We start from the raw sequence: 17869 nt of genomic DNA, 5'->3' as shown, positions 1-17869 counted from the left end.
ATAAAACTTAAGCCTACACAAGGACACTGAGTGGGATAAGCTGATTTGGCCTTTTGTGTTTATATTTTTATCGCAAGGTGACCTCTGTAAGATTGTTTGACAAAAAAAAAGTCATTGAGGACATGAGATCTGACTAGGAATCTGTAACTAAGCCAAAAATTTTGAAAAGCAGAATGATATTTTAAAACATATGAAAGTAAATGGAAGATTAAACCTACCAAACTCCACTGGGGTTTCAGGCTGGTGCTACTCCAAATGAGTAATTATAGATTACAGTTAGATACCAAGTCGATAGACGAACAACAAATTGTTCAAGAAAAAAAAACACATCTGCCAGTAATAACCTCAGTAAAAATAAAATGGAGGGAGACCTGCATGTTAAACCAAAATCCATCCTGTGTAGATTTTGCCACCTTTAAACAGTCCTGGGGTCACTGCATCATAAAGGACTGCGGAGATATAAAGAGCTAATAGTTTGTGCATAAAGTTTAGAATTGTTCAGTTGACATCTCGTCCTGAGTTGCTTTTGACTGCTCACTCTTCATCTCTTCAGGCCTCTCCTCATGGGCCATCTTGCCTTGTCCGTCACCGGACACCGTCCCCAATACTTTAGCACTGTGCTCCTGCGCTTTCGCCCTAAGGGCAGCTATGCTGCTCTCCCTCAGTTCCTCCTTAGAAATGGCCCCCTTGGAATCCTTGCCCTTGTCTTCACGCTGCTCGTCCTCTCGGCTGGGCTGACTGCTGTGTTCGGCCTCCACCTTCCTCACCACTTCAGATGCCTCGAGGGACTTTTTGTGCATTCCTAGAAAGAATTGTTGGTACTCGGTTTTAGAAAATCGTCTGGTCATTGGTAAGCCATCTTGAACTGAAAACGGTAAGCAAAGAAAGATGCCAAAGATTAAACTGCAGCAGGAATGTGGGAGCTAGGCTTCATTCAACATCGAGATGACAGGTCAAAGGTCAGCTCATTAACACAAATCTTTAGCTTGACATTAAAGCCATCCATAAACAGGGTCACCCCCAAACCTGGGAACAGAGGACACACAGATTCTGCTCTGATGCGTTGGCTTAAGGCAGCACAGTATCACAGTGAGTGGGGCCACTGCCTCAAGAGGCCTAGGTTCGATCCTGGCCTTGGGCTCTGACTGTGTGGAGTTTTCACAATGTTCTCCCTGTGACCCTCGGGGTTTCCTCCATTTGCTCCAATTCCCACCTACCTTGCAAAGACATGCTGGCTCATAGGCTAATTGGCTGTTGACCACTTATTTTATTTAGAGATACAGGGCGGAACCCAACAAGCCGAACTGCCCTGCTACCCACCTATTCAACACGAATCCAAGGACAATTTTACAGGAACCAATTAACCTACTAACAGGTACATCTTTGGACTGCGGGAGGAAAACCATGTGGTCACAGGGAGAACAAACAAACTCCTTACAGACTGTGCCAGAACTGAACTCTGAACTCTGAACTCCAACGTCCCGAGCTGTAACAACGTCACACTAACCACTGCATATTAACTGCCCCTGGTACGTTGGTGTGTGGTAAAATTGAAGGGAATGTGAATGAAAAGGCTACAGGGGAAGTTAGAGGGGCAAAGGGATGGCTCTACTAAATAAAATATAGTACACAGTGAATACGTCATTTCCGGGGACTGTTCCAATATGGCCTCAAATCACCAGCTGTATTAACCTCTTTTCTTTAATGGGCTTTATTCTGAACACTGACTGCCCACGACATTCAGTATATTTTAAATGCAGGTGACAGGGAGAAAGAGGAGAAACGGATTTGAGAGGGAATAATAAATCAAGTGGCAGAGCAGACTTGATAGGCAAATGGCCTAATTTGGTTCCCGTGTCCTACAGTCTTACACTCTTATCCACAGAGCACAGGAGCTGATTTCTGTCTGTAAACTGACGAACTCCTTCTGGAAAGGTCAAGTGGAAATGATGATTTGTGTTAGAGATATAAAAGGGCAAAAATTTTGAGCAACACACACACACACACACACACACACACACACACACACAAATGCTGACAGAATTCAACAAGTCAGGCGGCATGTATAGAGGGGAATAAACAGTCAACATTTCAGGCTGATACCCTTCATTGGGAACCATTGTACTTACCAGCTAAAACTCAATCTATCCTGACTGTGAACAGAATTATATGTAAAAACTGCTGCTACATCTCAATGGTAATAGGTTAAAAATACTTACTCTATCAAAGAATGAGGGACAGAAATTAGTTTCAAAAATTTGCAGATGCACACCTGATTTTTTTCTTGTGAACGCTCTCCATCTGACACACTGTGCCTGTGATGCTGATGCAAGCAAGTTTCTCATTGCACCTGTGCATACATGTATTTCTGCATATGACAATTAACACCACTTTGATAACAGTAAAAATCTGTCCCTAAAAAACAGGTTGTTGAAAGAAAGAATTGTTAATGGAAAGAACTGTCCGTGCACAGTTCCATCACGACCTCTTTTATTCATGTTCTTGCCATCTTTCTTGTGCACTTGACAACGAACTCAACTTTGACTTTGTCCTTCACCTGCAGATGTGGACAACTTTTTTTCACCCATCCTTTGAACATTTCACACCCAAACAAATTGTTATGGGTTTTAGGTTATATAAAAGTCAAGCTGGCTATTGACAGAAGATTCTTTCTCTGAAAGACTTCTGTGAACCAGGCTATTGCTTACACCACAACCCAGCTGTTTCATGTCACCTTTATTTTATTTCAGTTTTTTGTAACATTTCATCTTTAATTAAATTTAAATTCTCTATCTGCTGGTGTGGAATATGAACTTTAGTATTCTGACAATTACCTAGAGAACACACAAAATGCTGGAGGTACTCAGTAGGTCAGGCAGCATCTATGGAGAGGAATAAACAGTTGATATTTTGGGCTGAAACCCTTCATCAGGATTGGAAAGGAAGGGGGAAGGAAGAAGGTGGGGAGAGGAGAAGGTGTACAAGTTAGAAGGTGATAAGTGAAGCCAGGTGAGGGGGGAGTTCGATGGGTAGGGGCGAGGGAGGTGATAAGTGGAAAAGGTAAAGGGCTAAAGAAGTAAGTCACTGGGAATATGGGTTTGGACCATGGGAGAAAGAGGAGGAGGGACACCAGAATGAGATGGCAGGCAGGTGAGGAGAAGAAAAAGGGAAAAAAAGAGAAGGGGGTGGGAAGAAATTAGTGGTTCTAATGGCTCCAATTAATCCGAACACCTGAGTTCCCAGTCCAGAAGTTAACCACTGTGCTACCAGTGAAGGAAACAAAAATACCAATGTGTAGCCATTAGGGAAAGCAACCTTCATTAACTCCTAGAGTGAGCTGGACTTTACCATGAATTCTCTTGTAATAACTTCAGGCAGCACCCTGTGCTCCAACCTGTAAATAACATTAAATGCCCATCCTGAAAGTTAGAAGCTCTTATGATTCAAATCTCTAATAACTTCAACTTTGATAAAGTCAGATGGGTTTCTACAAGAGAGATCGTAGGTGATTATTTGGTATGAGTACAGATCCAGCCCAGACATTCTCTCTTCTCTCTCCTATTGGCCAGAAGATACAAAAGCCTGAAACCTAGTACCCCCAGGCTCCCACTGTTATCACAGTCTTGAACAGACCTCCTGCAAAATAAAATGGACCCAAAATCTATCTCATTACGAGCTTGCATTTTATCGTTTACCTGCACTGTATGTTTTTTAGGGAGAATTTACTCTTTATTCTGCATTGTTATTGTTTTACCTTACTCCACTTCAATGCACTGATCTGTATGAAAGGTGTGTAAGACAAGCTCTTCATTGTGTCTTAGTGCATGTGACAATAATAAACCACTCCCAATAATAATGGAATATGGGCTGTTTTGGGTCGTGTGCAACTCCAGAAGATTTATCTTTGGTAATGAGAAACAACAGTTAAAAAAACAGTGCACGGCAACCTATAGAATGGTGGAGTTGTTTGCAGGGAAGTGTTCTTGCTGTGGAAAACCAGAGTTGGCTCTGCATTTCTTTTCCACCCAAATCTGACAAATAAGGCCATAAGACCATAAAATATAGCAGGAGAATTAAGCCATTCGGCCCATTAAATCTGCTCCATCATTCTATCATGGATGATTTATTATCCCACTCAACCCTATTCTCCTGCCTTCCCCTCATAATCTCGAATGCCCTTAATAATCAAGAACCTATCAACCTGCACTTTAAATATACCCAATGACTTGGCCACCACAGTGTCTGTGGCAATAAATTCCTCAGTCACCATCCTCTGGCTAAAGAAATTCCTCCTCATCTCTGTTCTAATGAGACGTCCTTCTATTATGAGGCTGAGACATCTGGTCCTCCCCCACTATAGGATACACCCTCATGTCCACTCTATTTAGACTTTTCAATATTTGATAGATTTCAATGAGATTCCCCTCTCATTATTCTAAACTCCAGTGAGTACAGGCCCAGAGCAATCGAATGCTCCTCATACATTAACCCCTTCATTCCTGAGATCAATCTTGTGAACCCCCTCTGGACCCTCTCCAATGTCAACACAGCTTTTCTTAGATAAAGTATCTAAAACTGCCAGGTCAGTGTCAGCATAGCAAAACTCCCACAACTTTGCTCCTTCACCCACCAACATAATGTAAATGAGCAGAAAACCCTAACACTAACCCTAACCCAACCGAAGTCAGAATCACTTCAGTTTTTGAAGCACCTTGAGGCCAGTAGGGGAGAACTTACATTAGTTAGCACTGAACCACAGCTGTTCCAATGCAGCAGACTCTGTCCTCCTGGAATCAGGGCCCCAAACGGTCCTTCCCGGTAAGACAACACTTCACCAGGGAATCTGTTAGGGTCGCCTACTGTATCTGGTGCTCCCAATGCAGTCTTCTCTCCATTTGTGAGACCTGGCATATATTGGATTGCTTTGTTGAACATCTCTGTTCATCCTCAAAAAGTGGAATTTCGATTACTATCCCAATTCCCGTTCCGACATGTCGGTCCATGGCTTCCAATTCTGCCACAATGAGGCCACTCTCAGTATGAGGAGCAACACCTTATATTCAATCTAGGTAGCCTCCAACCTTATGGTATAAACATCAATTTCCTCTTCCGGTAATTTTCCCTCCTCCCCCTCCTTTTTCTATTCCTCATTTTGGCCTCTTACCTCTTCTCCTCACCTGCCTATCACCTCTTCCTTCCCTTTCTCCCATGATCCACTCTCCTCTCCTATCAGATTCCTTCTTTCTAGCCCTATGCCTTCTCCACCTATCACCTCCCAGCTTCTTATTTCATACCCCTCACCCACACATCTGCCTTTACCTATTATCTTCTAGCTTAAACTCATTCCCATCCCCCCACCACCTTATTTTGGCATCTTGACCCGTCCATTCCAGTCCTGATGAAGGGTCTCAGTCCGAAACATTGAGATGTTTTGTGAGTGTTGCTCTGGGTTTACGTTGGCTCAATGACTTTTTGATTTGGACCACACTTCTGCTGGGACAGGCAATATGCCATCCCTACCCTGTCTGGCTCCAGCCACAAAGATTAATTTTACCTGATATCTACAAAAAACATCCAACTCTGTCTGTCTTTCTGAAAGTCTTGATTGAGAAAATAAGCACAATTATTTCCTCCATCACCAAAGGACAAGGAGGGAAGAGCCGAGGGAGACACAGTGAGTTGCCTTAGTACAAAATTTACTGCCAGAAAGATTGAAGCAAGTAATAACGTTCAAAGGGAAATTGAATAGATATTTGAAAAAGTCTATGATTAAGAGCAAGGAAGAGTGACTAAATGGATAACAAGCAATCTACTGAAGAAACTCACACAAAATTCTGGAGGACCTCAGTAGATCAGGCAGCATCTATGGAGGGAAATGAACAGTTGACGTTTCAGGCTGAGACCCTTCATCAGGACTGGAAAGAAAGAGGGAAAAAGCCAATATAAAAGGACGAGAAGAGGAAGAGGGCAGGTGATAGACGAATCCAGGTGAGGAGAAGGCAGGAGAAAGGTTGAGGAGAGGGGGCAAAAAAGGAATGAGGTGACAAGCTGGATGGGTTTAGAGGAAGGTCTGTGAATCTACTGGAGAATCTCAGCAGATTGAGCACCATCCATGGGGGGGTAAGGAACTGTCGGTTTCACTTTGCCCTTCACAGAAGCTACTCAACCCATTGAGTACCTCCAACAAAACCTGTCACTTGATTCCAGCATCCACAGTCTCTTCTGTCCCTATCTGACTAAATTGGAAGCTGTTAGACAAAGCTGGAAGGGACATAATGGGCCAAATGGCCTCTCCCTGTATTGCACTCTTACCAGGCCTAAACAAGTCCCTCAGTCAGCAAGGACCCCTCATTACCCCCACACCTTTGTATTCCACTAGTATTTCCATAGCAACAGCACTGTTGTTGGCCACATCTCAGATGGCAACAAGGAGGCATACAGGAGTGAGAGAGATCGTTTGGTTGAGTGGCATTGTAACAACAAGCTTGCACTCAACGTCCACAAGACCAATTAATTGATTGTAGACTTCAGAAAGGTGAAGTCCTCATTGAGAGATCAGCAATGGAAAATCTGAGCAGATTCACATTCCTGGGCATCAACACCTTGTGCCCAACGCTTTGCTGCAATCATGAAGAAGGCATGCCAATGGCTCTTCATTTGGTATGTCACCAAAGACTCTAGCAAATTTCTACAGATGTACAGTGGAGAGCATTCTAACAGGTTGCATCACCACCTGGTACGGAAGGGCCACTGAACTGGGTCAAAAGAGGCTGTACAGGGTTGCAGACCCAACCAACTCTATCACAGGCACAGGCCTCCCTGCCTTTTGAGAACATCTTCAAAGAGCGGTGAATCAGGAGGGTAATATCCATCACTAAGGACCCTCATCACATGGGACATGCCCTCTTCTCATTACTACCATTAGGGAGGAGGTACAGGAGTCTGAAGACCCACAGTCAATGCTTTACGAGTAACTTCTTCCCATCTGTCATCAGATTTATGAATACTACCTCACTTTTGCTCTCTTTTGCATTATTCTTTGTTTGTTTTATTGGAACTTATAGTAATCTTTTACCTTGTACCGTAGTGCTGCTACAAAGAAACAACCGTCATGACATATACCAGTGATAGTAAACCTGATTCTGATTCTGACAGCAACACCCCTCCCGTGACCCAGAAAAGGTTTACAATTACCAAGAAGCCAGGGAGCGCAGGATTCCATGATCCCGTCCTTGGCGGATTTCAGGATGGATTCCGGCAGTGGGATGGAATGCCGCACCATTGCTCCGTACAGCCCGTACTCGGCCATGACGCTGCTGCGGCCCCAGCATTTCTCACGCTTCCTCCACTTGGCCCTGCGATTCTGGAACCACACCTGTTGGGGCGGGGAGCAGGGGTACGGGGAACAAGGGTTAATGCATTGACAACTTCAGCATTATTGGGAGAAAGAACATGAGAACATACAGGAGTAGGGCACACTGACAAGCCCCCCAACCCCACCACTATCGCAGATCCAGCTCATTCCTGGCCCCTGTTGTCCTTGAACTTAACACTTGGCATTGGGTCCATTCCTATTCATTTGAAAAGGTAAGTGAAGTGAAGGTCAAGTTCATAGTACCTTTTTATTTCACAAGTATGTTTTAATTAATTTTATGTATTTCAGCTAAAATAATTTCTTCTTTATTATTTTACTTCATTAAATATCTACAGTGGTTTCCAGATGTCTCCAATTATTCAACACCTACACTTAATGGCTGCTTGATCAGCTACACCTGTGCATCTGCTCATTAATGCAAAGATCCAATCAGCCAATCATGTGGCAGCAACTCAATGCGCAAAAGCATGCAGACATGGTCAAGAGGTTCAGTTGTTGTACAGACCAAACATCAGAATGGGGAAGAAATGCCATCTAAGTCATTTTGACTGCGGAATGATTGTTGGTGTCAGATGGGGTGATTTGAGTATCTCAGAACTTCTGATCTCTTGGTATTTTCACGCACAACAGTTTCTAGAGTTTACAAAGATTGGTGTGAGAAATGAAAGTAAAATGTCCAGAGAGCAGTGGTTCTGTGGGTGAAAACACCTTGTTAATGAGAGAGGTCAGAGGAGAATGGCCAGACTAGTTCAAGCTGACAGGAAGGCGACAGTAACTCAAGTTACCACATGTTACAACAATAGTGTGCAGAATAGCATCTCTGAACACACAACACATCAAACCTTGAACTGGATGGGCAGAAGATAGTGAACATACACTCAACGACCACTTTATTAGGTACAGGAGGTTCCTGCAGGGTAGTCTGAGGTAGGGCTTCAGTTGTACCACCTGATGCCTTGTTGCACCACTCTGCTTCACAAGAAGATCCTGATAATGAGCCTGACGGACTAAGGATTTTCACAAAACGTTATAGCAATCCATTCTGGAAACAACCACAAGCCAACACAAAATTACTGAAAGCATTGAGCAACCACAATCTGCCCTCTTTTCAATACTACCATTGGAGAGGAGGGACAGAAGCCTGAAGAACTTCACTAAATATTTTAGGAACAGCTTCTTCCCCTCCACCATTAGATTTCTGAACGGTCTATAAACCCATGAGCACTCTCTCACTGTTTATTTATTGTAACATAGTATTTTTTATGCCTTGCACCATACCTCTGCCACAAAACATGTCAGTGATAATAAAACCTTATTCTGATTTGGTAAAACAAGATTTCATTACATTACATGGCACAGTAGCTGCGTTAAAGGGAACAAAGCCTTTGGCACAAATGCCATTAACAATCTTACACGGTTTTGAAGCATTGTCACTGTTTTAAGGTATAAATATAGCAGTCAGCTTGCTCTTACCAAGCTCCCACACACCTCTATATGGTAACTTTTTTCAATCATGGGATATTGATGTCCCTGCCTTGTGTAGCGTTCATCACCTATCTTTCATTGCCCTTTAGAAAGCGGTGGTGAGGTGCCTTCCTCAACCACCACCCTCCTAATAGTGGAGCTGGCAAAGGGCAGAAGGATGTGAGGTAGTAGATGGATGACTACTGATTCGGTTGGTGTGTCGTTGGATGTTATGAAGCTGCACTTATTCAACAAGCAGAGAGATTTCCTTTGGACTCCTGACACATCAATGATGGAAACCACACTCTGACCAGCTCATAATGCAGTTGCTTTTGTTAAGTTCATGTTATTGAAACTGATGATAAGACTATCAAAACCTAGTGGTTGGACTCATTCTTGTTTGGAGATGGTACTTGCCCTGCAATTGTAGGACATGAATACATGTTGCCACTTTCCAGCCCAAGCCTGAACGTTACCCAGGCCTCGGTTATTTGCAGGGGTGGACTGTCTGGTCTGAGGAGTTACAAACGGAACGGAATGCTGTACAGCCTCCAGTGAGCATCCTACTCCTGACCAGTGAGTGAAGGGAAGGTCCCCAATGAAACAGCCGAACACGTCTGGGTCTCAGACTGCCTGAGGAACTGCATCCTGGGGCTGAGGTATCTGGCATCCTGTAGCTTCACGACATTCAGAAGTCATAGAGAGAGGTATATGCTGGCAATCAGGCACCTACTCCTGCCTCAAACCTGGGTCTTTAATAGATCAGCAGATGTTCAGTGCCCTGAGAAACTCCTGCAATGGAGATGATGGGCTTCCAACAATCCCGCCATCATTTCTTGAAGATACTTTTTCCAATTAGTGCAGCTGGGACAGCAGTTAAGGCAGTAGTATACGTCTCCTGCAGGATGCAAGGATCAGGAAAACTTCCAGAATCCCTGATAACTTCACTTGTGGGAAGTTCGCCCAGCTTCAGCTCCTGGCTGATCTCAGTTACCCCTTCCCCACCACCACCACCTCTGTGTGAAATACATCCATATTGGTCACACTGTACAATATGATAAAGTTTTCATTTGAATTATGCTTTCTTAAGCAATTTACACCCCAGAGATAGAGACAGGCCCTTCAGCCTACAATGTTGTGCTAACCACTTAACCTATCCTAAGATCAATCTAATCCTTCCCTTTCACATAGCCCTCTATCTTTTCTTTCATCTATCAGTCTTTCTAAGAGTTTCTTAAATGCCCCTAATATATCTGCCTCTACCACCACTTCTGGTGGGGTACCTCATGCACCCACCATTCTCTGCATACAAACTTGCCTCTGACACCCCTGCCCCCACTATACCTTCCTCCAATCACCTTAAAGTTATGCTCTCTCATATTAGCCATTTCTGCCCTGGAAAATGGCTGCGTGCTCTATCAATGCCTCTCTTCATCTTATACACCTCTCAACCCCCTGCACTCCAAAGAGCATGGTTATTCAGCTTGCGGGTGATACTAAAATATACGGTATCATAGATAGTGAAGACATATATCAAACATTGCAAGGAGATCTTGATCAGCTGGGTACGTGGGCCAAGGAATGGCGAATGGAGTTGAATTCAGGGAAGTGAGAGGTGTTGCAGTTTCAGACTTTTACCATAAACAGCTGAGTCTTGGGAAGAGTTGTAGAACAGGGGGACCCAGGAGAACAAGTACACAGTTCACTGAAAGGAGTGCCATAGGTGGACAAGATGATGATGAAGCAACTATAACACTGGGTATAGAAGTTGCAGTTGCACAAGATGTTCACGAGCTTACCCCTAGCTCATTGTATACAGATTTGGTCACCCTGTTATCGGAAAGATATATTTAAGTTGGACTAAAAGCAAAGAAGATTTACAAGAATGTTGCCAGGTTTCAGGGGCCTGAGGCAAAGGGCAAGGTCGGGTAGGCTTTACTACTTGGAGCATAGGACACGGAGTGTGACTTTATCAAGGTGTATGTGGCATGAGCTGGAGGAAGTGGTAGGGGCAGGGCAAATAAGATTTAAAAGTCACTGGGACAGGTACATGGATAGGAAAGGGGCAAGGCAATAAAACCTGGGCAAATGGGACTAAGCTTCAATGGGCACCTGCATCGATATGAATGAGTGGACCGAAAAAGGATTAGTTCCGATCTCTGTGGTCCCGAGTCCCTGTTCTCACTTGGTAACACTAACACAGCCTGGGATCCCATCAGAATTCAAAATGAAAGGAAATATAGTAATTAAGATTTTAAACAGAAGAAATTAATTTTCAGAGGACACATTCCCAGGGGTAGATTTAATAGCCTGGTGAGTTCATTCCTCTGGTCAGACGCTGTGAAGATTCAGGGCGGCCGGTTCAAATGCTTCCGCAGATGCGCCGGACAAGGCGGCGCTGTCCTGTTCAGCTGGAGCTGATGAGGAGTGGGCGGGGGAGAGAAGGTGGGGGGTAGGGAAAGGATGGGGATAAAAAATTGTCAAAACCATTCAAGGGCCCTTTGTAATTCATGATGGCTCGTCTCCCCATCAAAGACAGCCGCTGATGAAAAATCGCTTCTGCTGCAAAAGAGGAAGGCGAGAGGCGACCCAGGGGGCAGCCAGAGTCTGATTGAAAAATAAGTTAATTTCTGCATCAATCGATTGGACAGCTTAGCGACAGCCGCTCAAATATCACGGGAAATTAAACTAGCCTGACTCGGGGGAGAGAATGCATTGACCCGTCCTAATTACAGCCGTGTAGTTATCATTTTCATCCTAACTGATCCCACCTCGCACGCTCCCCGGGAGAGCTGCATCTTCTGATTTAACTAATTAAAATGGGAAAATTGGGTGTTAATTTTGTGGTGGAAATTTTCAGAATTACCCTGTAATGGAAATGAAATTAAATTGCTGGCAGATTGATGGCACAGGTCAAGACATAATCTTCTTCTCCTGATTGCCTGATTAAGGCTGTTATCATTTTAGAAATCACCTCGTGTCCGCGATTCCTTGATAAGTTGGTTGTGTGGAGTGCTTGGTATAATTTATCGTCGTTGCTTGCTCGCTCTCTTCTTCCAGATCTTCCCACGGGGAGGGGGTAATCAGGCGGCAGTGAGAAGGGACGGACGGTCTTGCCCCCCCGTTTTGAGGGTTGTGTGTGTGTGTGTGTGTGTGGGGGGGTGTCGGTAGTAGATCCGGGAAGTAAAACCTACCTGCGCTTTCAACAGAACAAGCGGTGGGGGGTGGCCGCGCATTACCAATGTTATTCTTTTACTTCAGATACATTATCGGCTTGGTCGATGCCGCCAAGATGAAGGGTGGATTGACTTTCAGGTGGGGAGGGGGGAATGTCCACGTCAGGATCTAAATGATAGCAAAGGAAAAGCGGGTAGGATTTGATGTTCATGAGTAACCTAAACCTTTGAAAGAATTATAGTCCCATTCTACAAGGCAAGGTTTCCTTCTGTCTCTGTTGTTCCAGGTAGTCCTTCCCCATCTATGAGAGTTAACAAGCCAGTGGCTCATCTGATTCTTCTCTCCATAATACAGGGACAGGGATATCTACAGCAACGCCCTGTTCAGAAAATCCTTACCTATCTCTCTCTCTTTTTGCTCTACTTGCTTAATTTAAATTTTTATATATATTGTATTTTCTTGTTGTAATTTGTTTATTATTATGTATTACACTGTTCTGCAGTAAAATTATATATTTCACAACATATGTCAGTGATATTAAACTGACTCTAATTCTGGTCCTCCAAAAGCAAAAAGGTCCCCTTATGGCCATGGTGATAGTTCTCCAAGATCAAGGGGCACTAGCCCTCCAATAGAAATAGGTGCTGGTCCTCCAAATGACAATGACAGTATGCTGGTTGCGTGATAGCAGTGTGGTTTCCTTCCAATGACAGTGCACTGGTCCCCCAGTGGTAATATTTTGGTCCTGCGGTGACAGTGTTTTAGACTTCTGGTGGAATGTTCTGGTGCTCAAACAGAGTACACTGGTATTCCACTGGCAGAGGAATGTCCTCCAGACTCGTGTGCAGAGTACCAATGGCCTTTTGCTGGTCTTCTGGTGGCAATGCATTAGTCCCATCCTAGGGTAGTCTGGGGGTCAATACCGAAGATGGAAGCCCACAGGTCGATTGAAAGTCAAAGCCCAATGGCCGGAGACTGGAGGCCCAGATGCCTGTCTGTGGGTTGGAGGACAATGCCTGTGTGTGGGTGGGCAGGAGTGAAGAAGGAGCTTGTTTTTGCTGTTGTTGCTTGTTGCGTTGTGTTCTGTGTTGTTCTACTTGAGGGCTGTCTCCAGTACAGCCCAAGATTGTGTTGGTTAATGCAAGTGATGTATCTCACCGAATGTTCTGAATGAGATAGATAAACTGAGTCTGAATGCTAACGTTGCATTTGCCTTCCTTACTGTGGACTCAACCTGCAAGTTAACCCTCAGGGAATCTTGCATGAGGACTCCCAAGTCCCTTCGCACCTCCGAAATCTGAACTCATGCCCTGCTTAGAAAAAAGTCTATGCCAGATGTGGTGGGTGTGCTGTGTAGATCGTGGAATGTGTGGAAACACCTGTTGTCTGCTTCCTCTTTAGGTCATGTTGGTTGCTAATGCAAATGACACATTTCACTGTATTTTTTGATGTACGTATGATGAATAATTAATCCAAATCTGTGGAATCCATTACCTCTCTCATTCACCACATCACAACAGAGTGGAGGCTGTTTGAGTTGCTTGAATCTCGGTCAATAACACTTCACAAGAAAACTGACAATCAATCTAAAAGACCTTGGGAATGGGAAGAAGATATATTGGTATTGTGTGGGTTTAGAGCAAACATATTTGGAGATAATTTCTTATCATGCTGGAGCAATCTGTGAGTTCTTGAGATCCCGATGATCATGTCAGGATTGGGAAAATTCCGTAATGGATGGGAGAAGTGTCTATTTTTATAGGCAACGCTACAAAGGAGAGATGTTGTGAACTTGAGAGGCCAGGTCATCCCGGTCACCCTAGGTTAACTTTCACCCCAGTAGCTTCCTATGGAATGGGCACAAGTAATGGTCTGTGAACATGGAGGTGACTTGATAAAGAATACAGAATAGAAACATAGAAAACCTACAGCACAATACAGGCCCTTCAGCCCACAAAGTTGTGCCAAACATGTCCCTACGTTAGAAATTACTAGGCTTACCCATAGCCCTCTATTTTTCTAAGCTCCATGTACTTATCCAAAAATCTCTTAAAAGACCCTATCATATCGACCTCTACCACCGTTGCCGGCAGCCCATTCCATGCATCCACCACTCTCTGTGTAAAAAAAAAACTTACCCCTGACATCTAATGATTAGAAGCATAGATCGAGCGACACACAGAGAATTTTTCCCAGGGTGGAAATGACTAATGAGGGGACATCATTTTAAGGTGATTGGAGGAGAGGATAGGAAGGATGTCAGAGATACATACAGTAAGTTTTACATAGAGTGGTGAGTTTGGGAACACACTGTCAGGGGATACATTACGGATATTTAAAAGAAAGGCAGATGACTGAATGAAAACTGGATATGTGGGAGTGAAGGGTTAGATCGGGTTAGATCGATCTTAGAGTAGGTTAAAAGGTCAGCATAACATCGTGAGCCAAAGGCTTTGTACAGTTCTGTAATGTTCTATGTTGTATATCCTGTGTAGGCAGTAAAAGATGATAATGTTTGGAATGAAATGTTGTCATCTGTGACTTGGCCAGCTGCTAACTCTGGACCACTCTACTAATTTCCTTCATCATGTCCCACACCAAAATTAGTGGCCCAGATTATGGAATGTCTCCTTAAACAAGGTCCACTTCAACAGAGATCCCCTTCTTACAAGGCTCTAACATGGCATGGTTCTTCCTTTTCCTCGCTCAGTGGACCACGTTCCAATTTAAGAGATTGAGATTATCACATCCTTACATTAAATATGACAACTGATCACAGGAAATGCTTCACAAAGCATCAAGATCCAAAATAAATCACCAAATAAATAAACTGCAATCTTTGCAAAGGCCGCTGGATGAGCTCTCGGTAGATGAGATTATTGCTTTATTACTTTGCAAGGACATTGATGAAGAAGAAATACTTGCATTTCTGTAGTGCCTTTTACATCACTTTCACAACGTCCTAAAGCATGTTACAGGCAAGTAATCACTTTTGCAATCTACTCACAATTTTCACACAGCCAATTCCCATTAACACAATGATAGATCGTCTGATTTCAGTATGGCTAGATGAGGGTTAAAGACACTGACCGGACAATATTGTGGTACGACCTACAATGCCCATCTGTGAGAGGAGACAGAAGCAGGCTGTCAAACCAGTGATTTGACTCCAACGATGACTCTGCAGTCGAGCTGAGGCTAATACGACGTAGCACATACAATATAGTATGTACAGAGCACAGTTCAGGCCCTTCGGCCCACAATGTTGTGCCAACCTTTTAAACTCTAAGTTCAATCTAATGTTTCTCTTCTGCATAGCTCTCCATTTTTCTTTCATTCTTCTGCCTATCTAAGAGTCTCTTAAATGTCTGTGATGTACCTGACTCTTTCACCACCCATCAGTGTATTGCATGCACTAATCACTGTGTAAAAAACTGACATCCCCCCCATACTTTCCTCCAATCATCTCAAAGCAGGGTTCCCAACCCTTTTTATTCCGTGAACCAGTACCATTAAGGAAGGGGTTTGTGGACCCCAGGCTGGGAACTTATACCTGATAGGTATGCCCTCGCTGCTTAGCCATGGCTGCCCCGGGAATAGGGCACTGGCTGTACATGTCATCTATGCCTCTTTATCATCTTATACAGCTCTATCAAAATACCCTCCCCCTCCTTTATTCGAAAGAGAAAAGCCCGAGCCCACTCAGCCTTTCCTCATAAGACATGCTCGCTAATCCAGGCAGCATCCTGGTGAATCTCCTCTGCACCCTCTCTAATCCAGGCAGCATCCTGGTGAATCTCCTCTGCACCCTCTCTAACCCAGGCAGCATCCTGGTGAATCTCCTCTGCACCCTCTCTAACCCAGGCAGCATCCTGGTGAATCTCCTCTGCACCCTCTCTAACCCAGGCAGCATCCTGGTGAATCTCCTCTGCACCCTCTCTAACCCAGGCAGCATCCTGGTGAATCTCCTCTGCACCCTCTCGAAAGCTTCCACATCCTTCCTATAATGAGGCTACCAGAACTGATCACAATACTCCAAGTGTGGTCTGACCAGGGTATTATGGGGCTGTAGTGTTAGCTTGTGGCTCTAGAACTCAGTCCCAACACTAATGAAGACCTACGCACCACACACCCTCGTAACCAACCTATCAACCTGGACAGCGACCTTAGATCTATAGATGTGGACCATAATGGTGGAAGCAAATTGCTTTGTCAATCAACTGTCTATCTGAAATTGGCTGTAAGTATAAAATTCCTTGGGGAAAGGAAAGAAGACACTGTTGCTCCTCTGGTGGTGTAGTCCTCCTTCAGTACTGCAAAGGGTCAGCAAACCAGATTTTTATGCTCAGATCTCCAGAACGGCTCCCTTAAACCTGTAACCTCCTGCCTCAGAGGTAACAACATTACAACAGGCAATTCCACTCAGTCACACCTCCCTAAATCAGGCTGCTTTCGCCTCATCTAAGGGAACTGTGAGGCTGAGAGAACAGAGAGGGGTGAGGGGAATGGTGAGGGCAGGGATCTGGCCTGGTAATTCAAATTTGTTGTTCATTTCCCCTGTTCCGAAGAAGCAGTGCTCCAGACCTCTGCGTACATGTCCTTCAATACCAGGCGGTATAGCAAAGGCTGGAGAAGGAAAAGCAGAACACAGAGTCTCACTGATCTTTGTTTTTCACAGTATCACAAACAAAATGCTGGAGGAAATCAGCAGGTCAGGGAACATCAATGAAGGGGAATAAATAGTCGACATTTTGGGTTGAGGTTCTTCATCAGGACTGGACATTAATCACAACGTGTTTTTCATTTTTTTATAATCATCCACACGAATGCAGTGAAGAGCAGAGTAGAAGGAAAGTGTTGGTGCAGATCAGAATCAGTGCCCTGATCAACAGTCAATTAGTGGGTAATAAAGTTGATGGTAATCTGACCCTCCTAATGGTTCAGTAAGTTTGAGTAAAGAAACCACTTGCTGTATTATTGATAAACACAGGCAGTAATATTCAACCACACACAAACATGCACAGATAGACAGATACACACATACAGTAAAGTCAGGGACAATTCCTTAGCTTGGCCAAGAGTAGTGGAGAAATATCAATGACTTCTGCACTGCAGGCATAGACAGTGGGAAGTGGGTGACTGTGGAGGCCAAGCCATGGGGTGCACTTAAGGCAGAGGTTGATAGATTCTTGATTAGTCAGGGTATGAAGGGTTACAGGGATACGGGGAAGATGCAGAAGATTGGGGCTGAGAGGGAAATGGATCAGCCATAACGAAATGGTGGAAAAGACTCAATGGGCCAAAATGACCTTATTGTACTCCTATATCTTATGGTACAATGGTCAGAGGAAACAGATCAATTTCTGAGATCGGACCCCAGGGCCTTGCTGAAGGAGCACCCTCCTTGAACGTGGGGAAAGGGGAACAGAAAATGCTCCCGAGTTTGAACAGATTGACAATACCCTATTATGTGCCAGTTTTTAAAGAAGGACACACCAGATTAGGGTAAGACAGCAGTAGAAATATAATCATAGTTTGTGGTATTTTGCTCTAATTGATTATCTAAGCAAAGTTGAATCCAGTCCAAGAGTTGAATTCATTCAGTGTACCTTGGGCCGCCCTTGATTGGCCAAGTTCTGAGGGTGATACAGTAAGACAATGCCTGTAAGATTGGGTTCAATTCCCACTGCTGTCTGTACGGAGTTTGTGTGTTCTCCCTGTGACTGCATGAGTTACCTCTGGGTGCTCAGGCTTCCTCCCACATTCCAAAGACGTATGAGTTAAGGGAAACTAAAGTTACTAAAACAACTTTTAGTAAGTTGTAGGCAACTTTTAGTAAGTTGTAGTTGTAGG

General features: G+C 44.1%; 1 protein-coding gene across 1 annotated transcript in view; it reads right to left on the bottom strand.

Annotated features, from left to right (window-relative positions):
* Positions 1–488: 488 nt before the first annotated feature.
* The window catches only part of vsx2 (visual system homeobox 2), a 59403-nt gene continuing 42022 nt past the window's right edge, over positions 489–17869 (bottom strand). The window contains exons 4-5 of the mRNA XM_059990747.1: positions 7195–7375; positions 489–865 (exon numbers count right to left, since the gene is read on the bottom strand). Coding sequence (XP_059846730.1) covers positions 489–865; positions 7195–7375 — 558 coding nt within the window. The remainder of the gene's footprint in view (positions 866–7194; positions 7376–17869) is intronic.

Source organism: Hypanus sabinus, chromosome 2 (genome assembly GCF_030144855.1).
Source record: "Hypanus sabinus isolate sHypSab1 chromosome 2, sHypSab1.hap1, whole genome shotgun sequence".
NCBI lineage: Eukaryota > Metazoa > Chordata > Chondrichthyes > Myliobatiformes > Dasyatidae > Hypanus > Hypanus sabinus.
The sequence above is the reverse complement of the archived record's forward strand: the minus strand, read 5'-3'. Positions and strand labels throughout refer to the sequence as shown.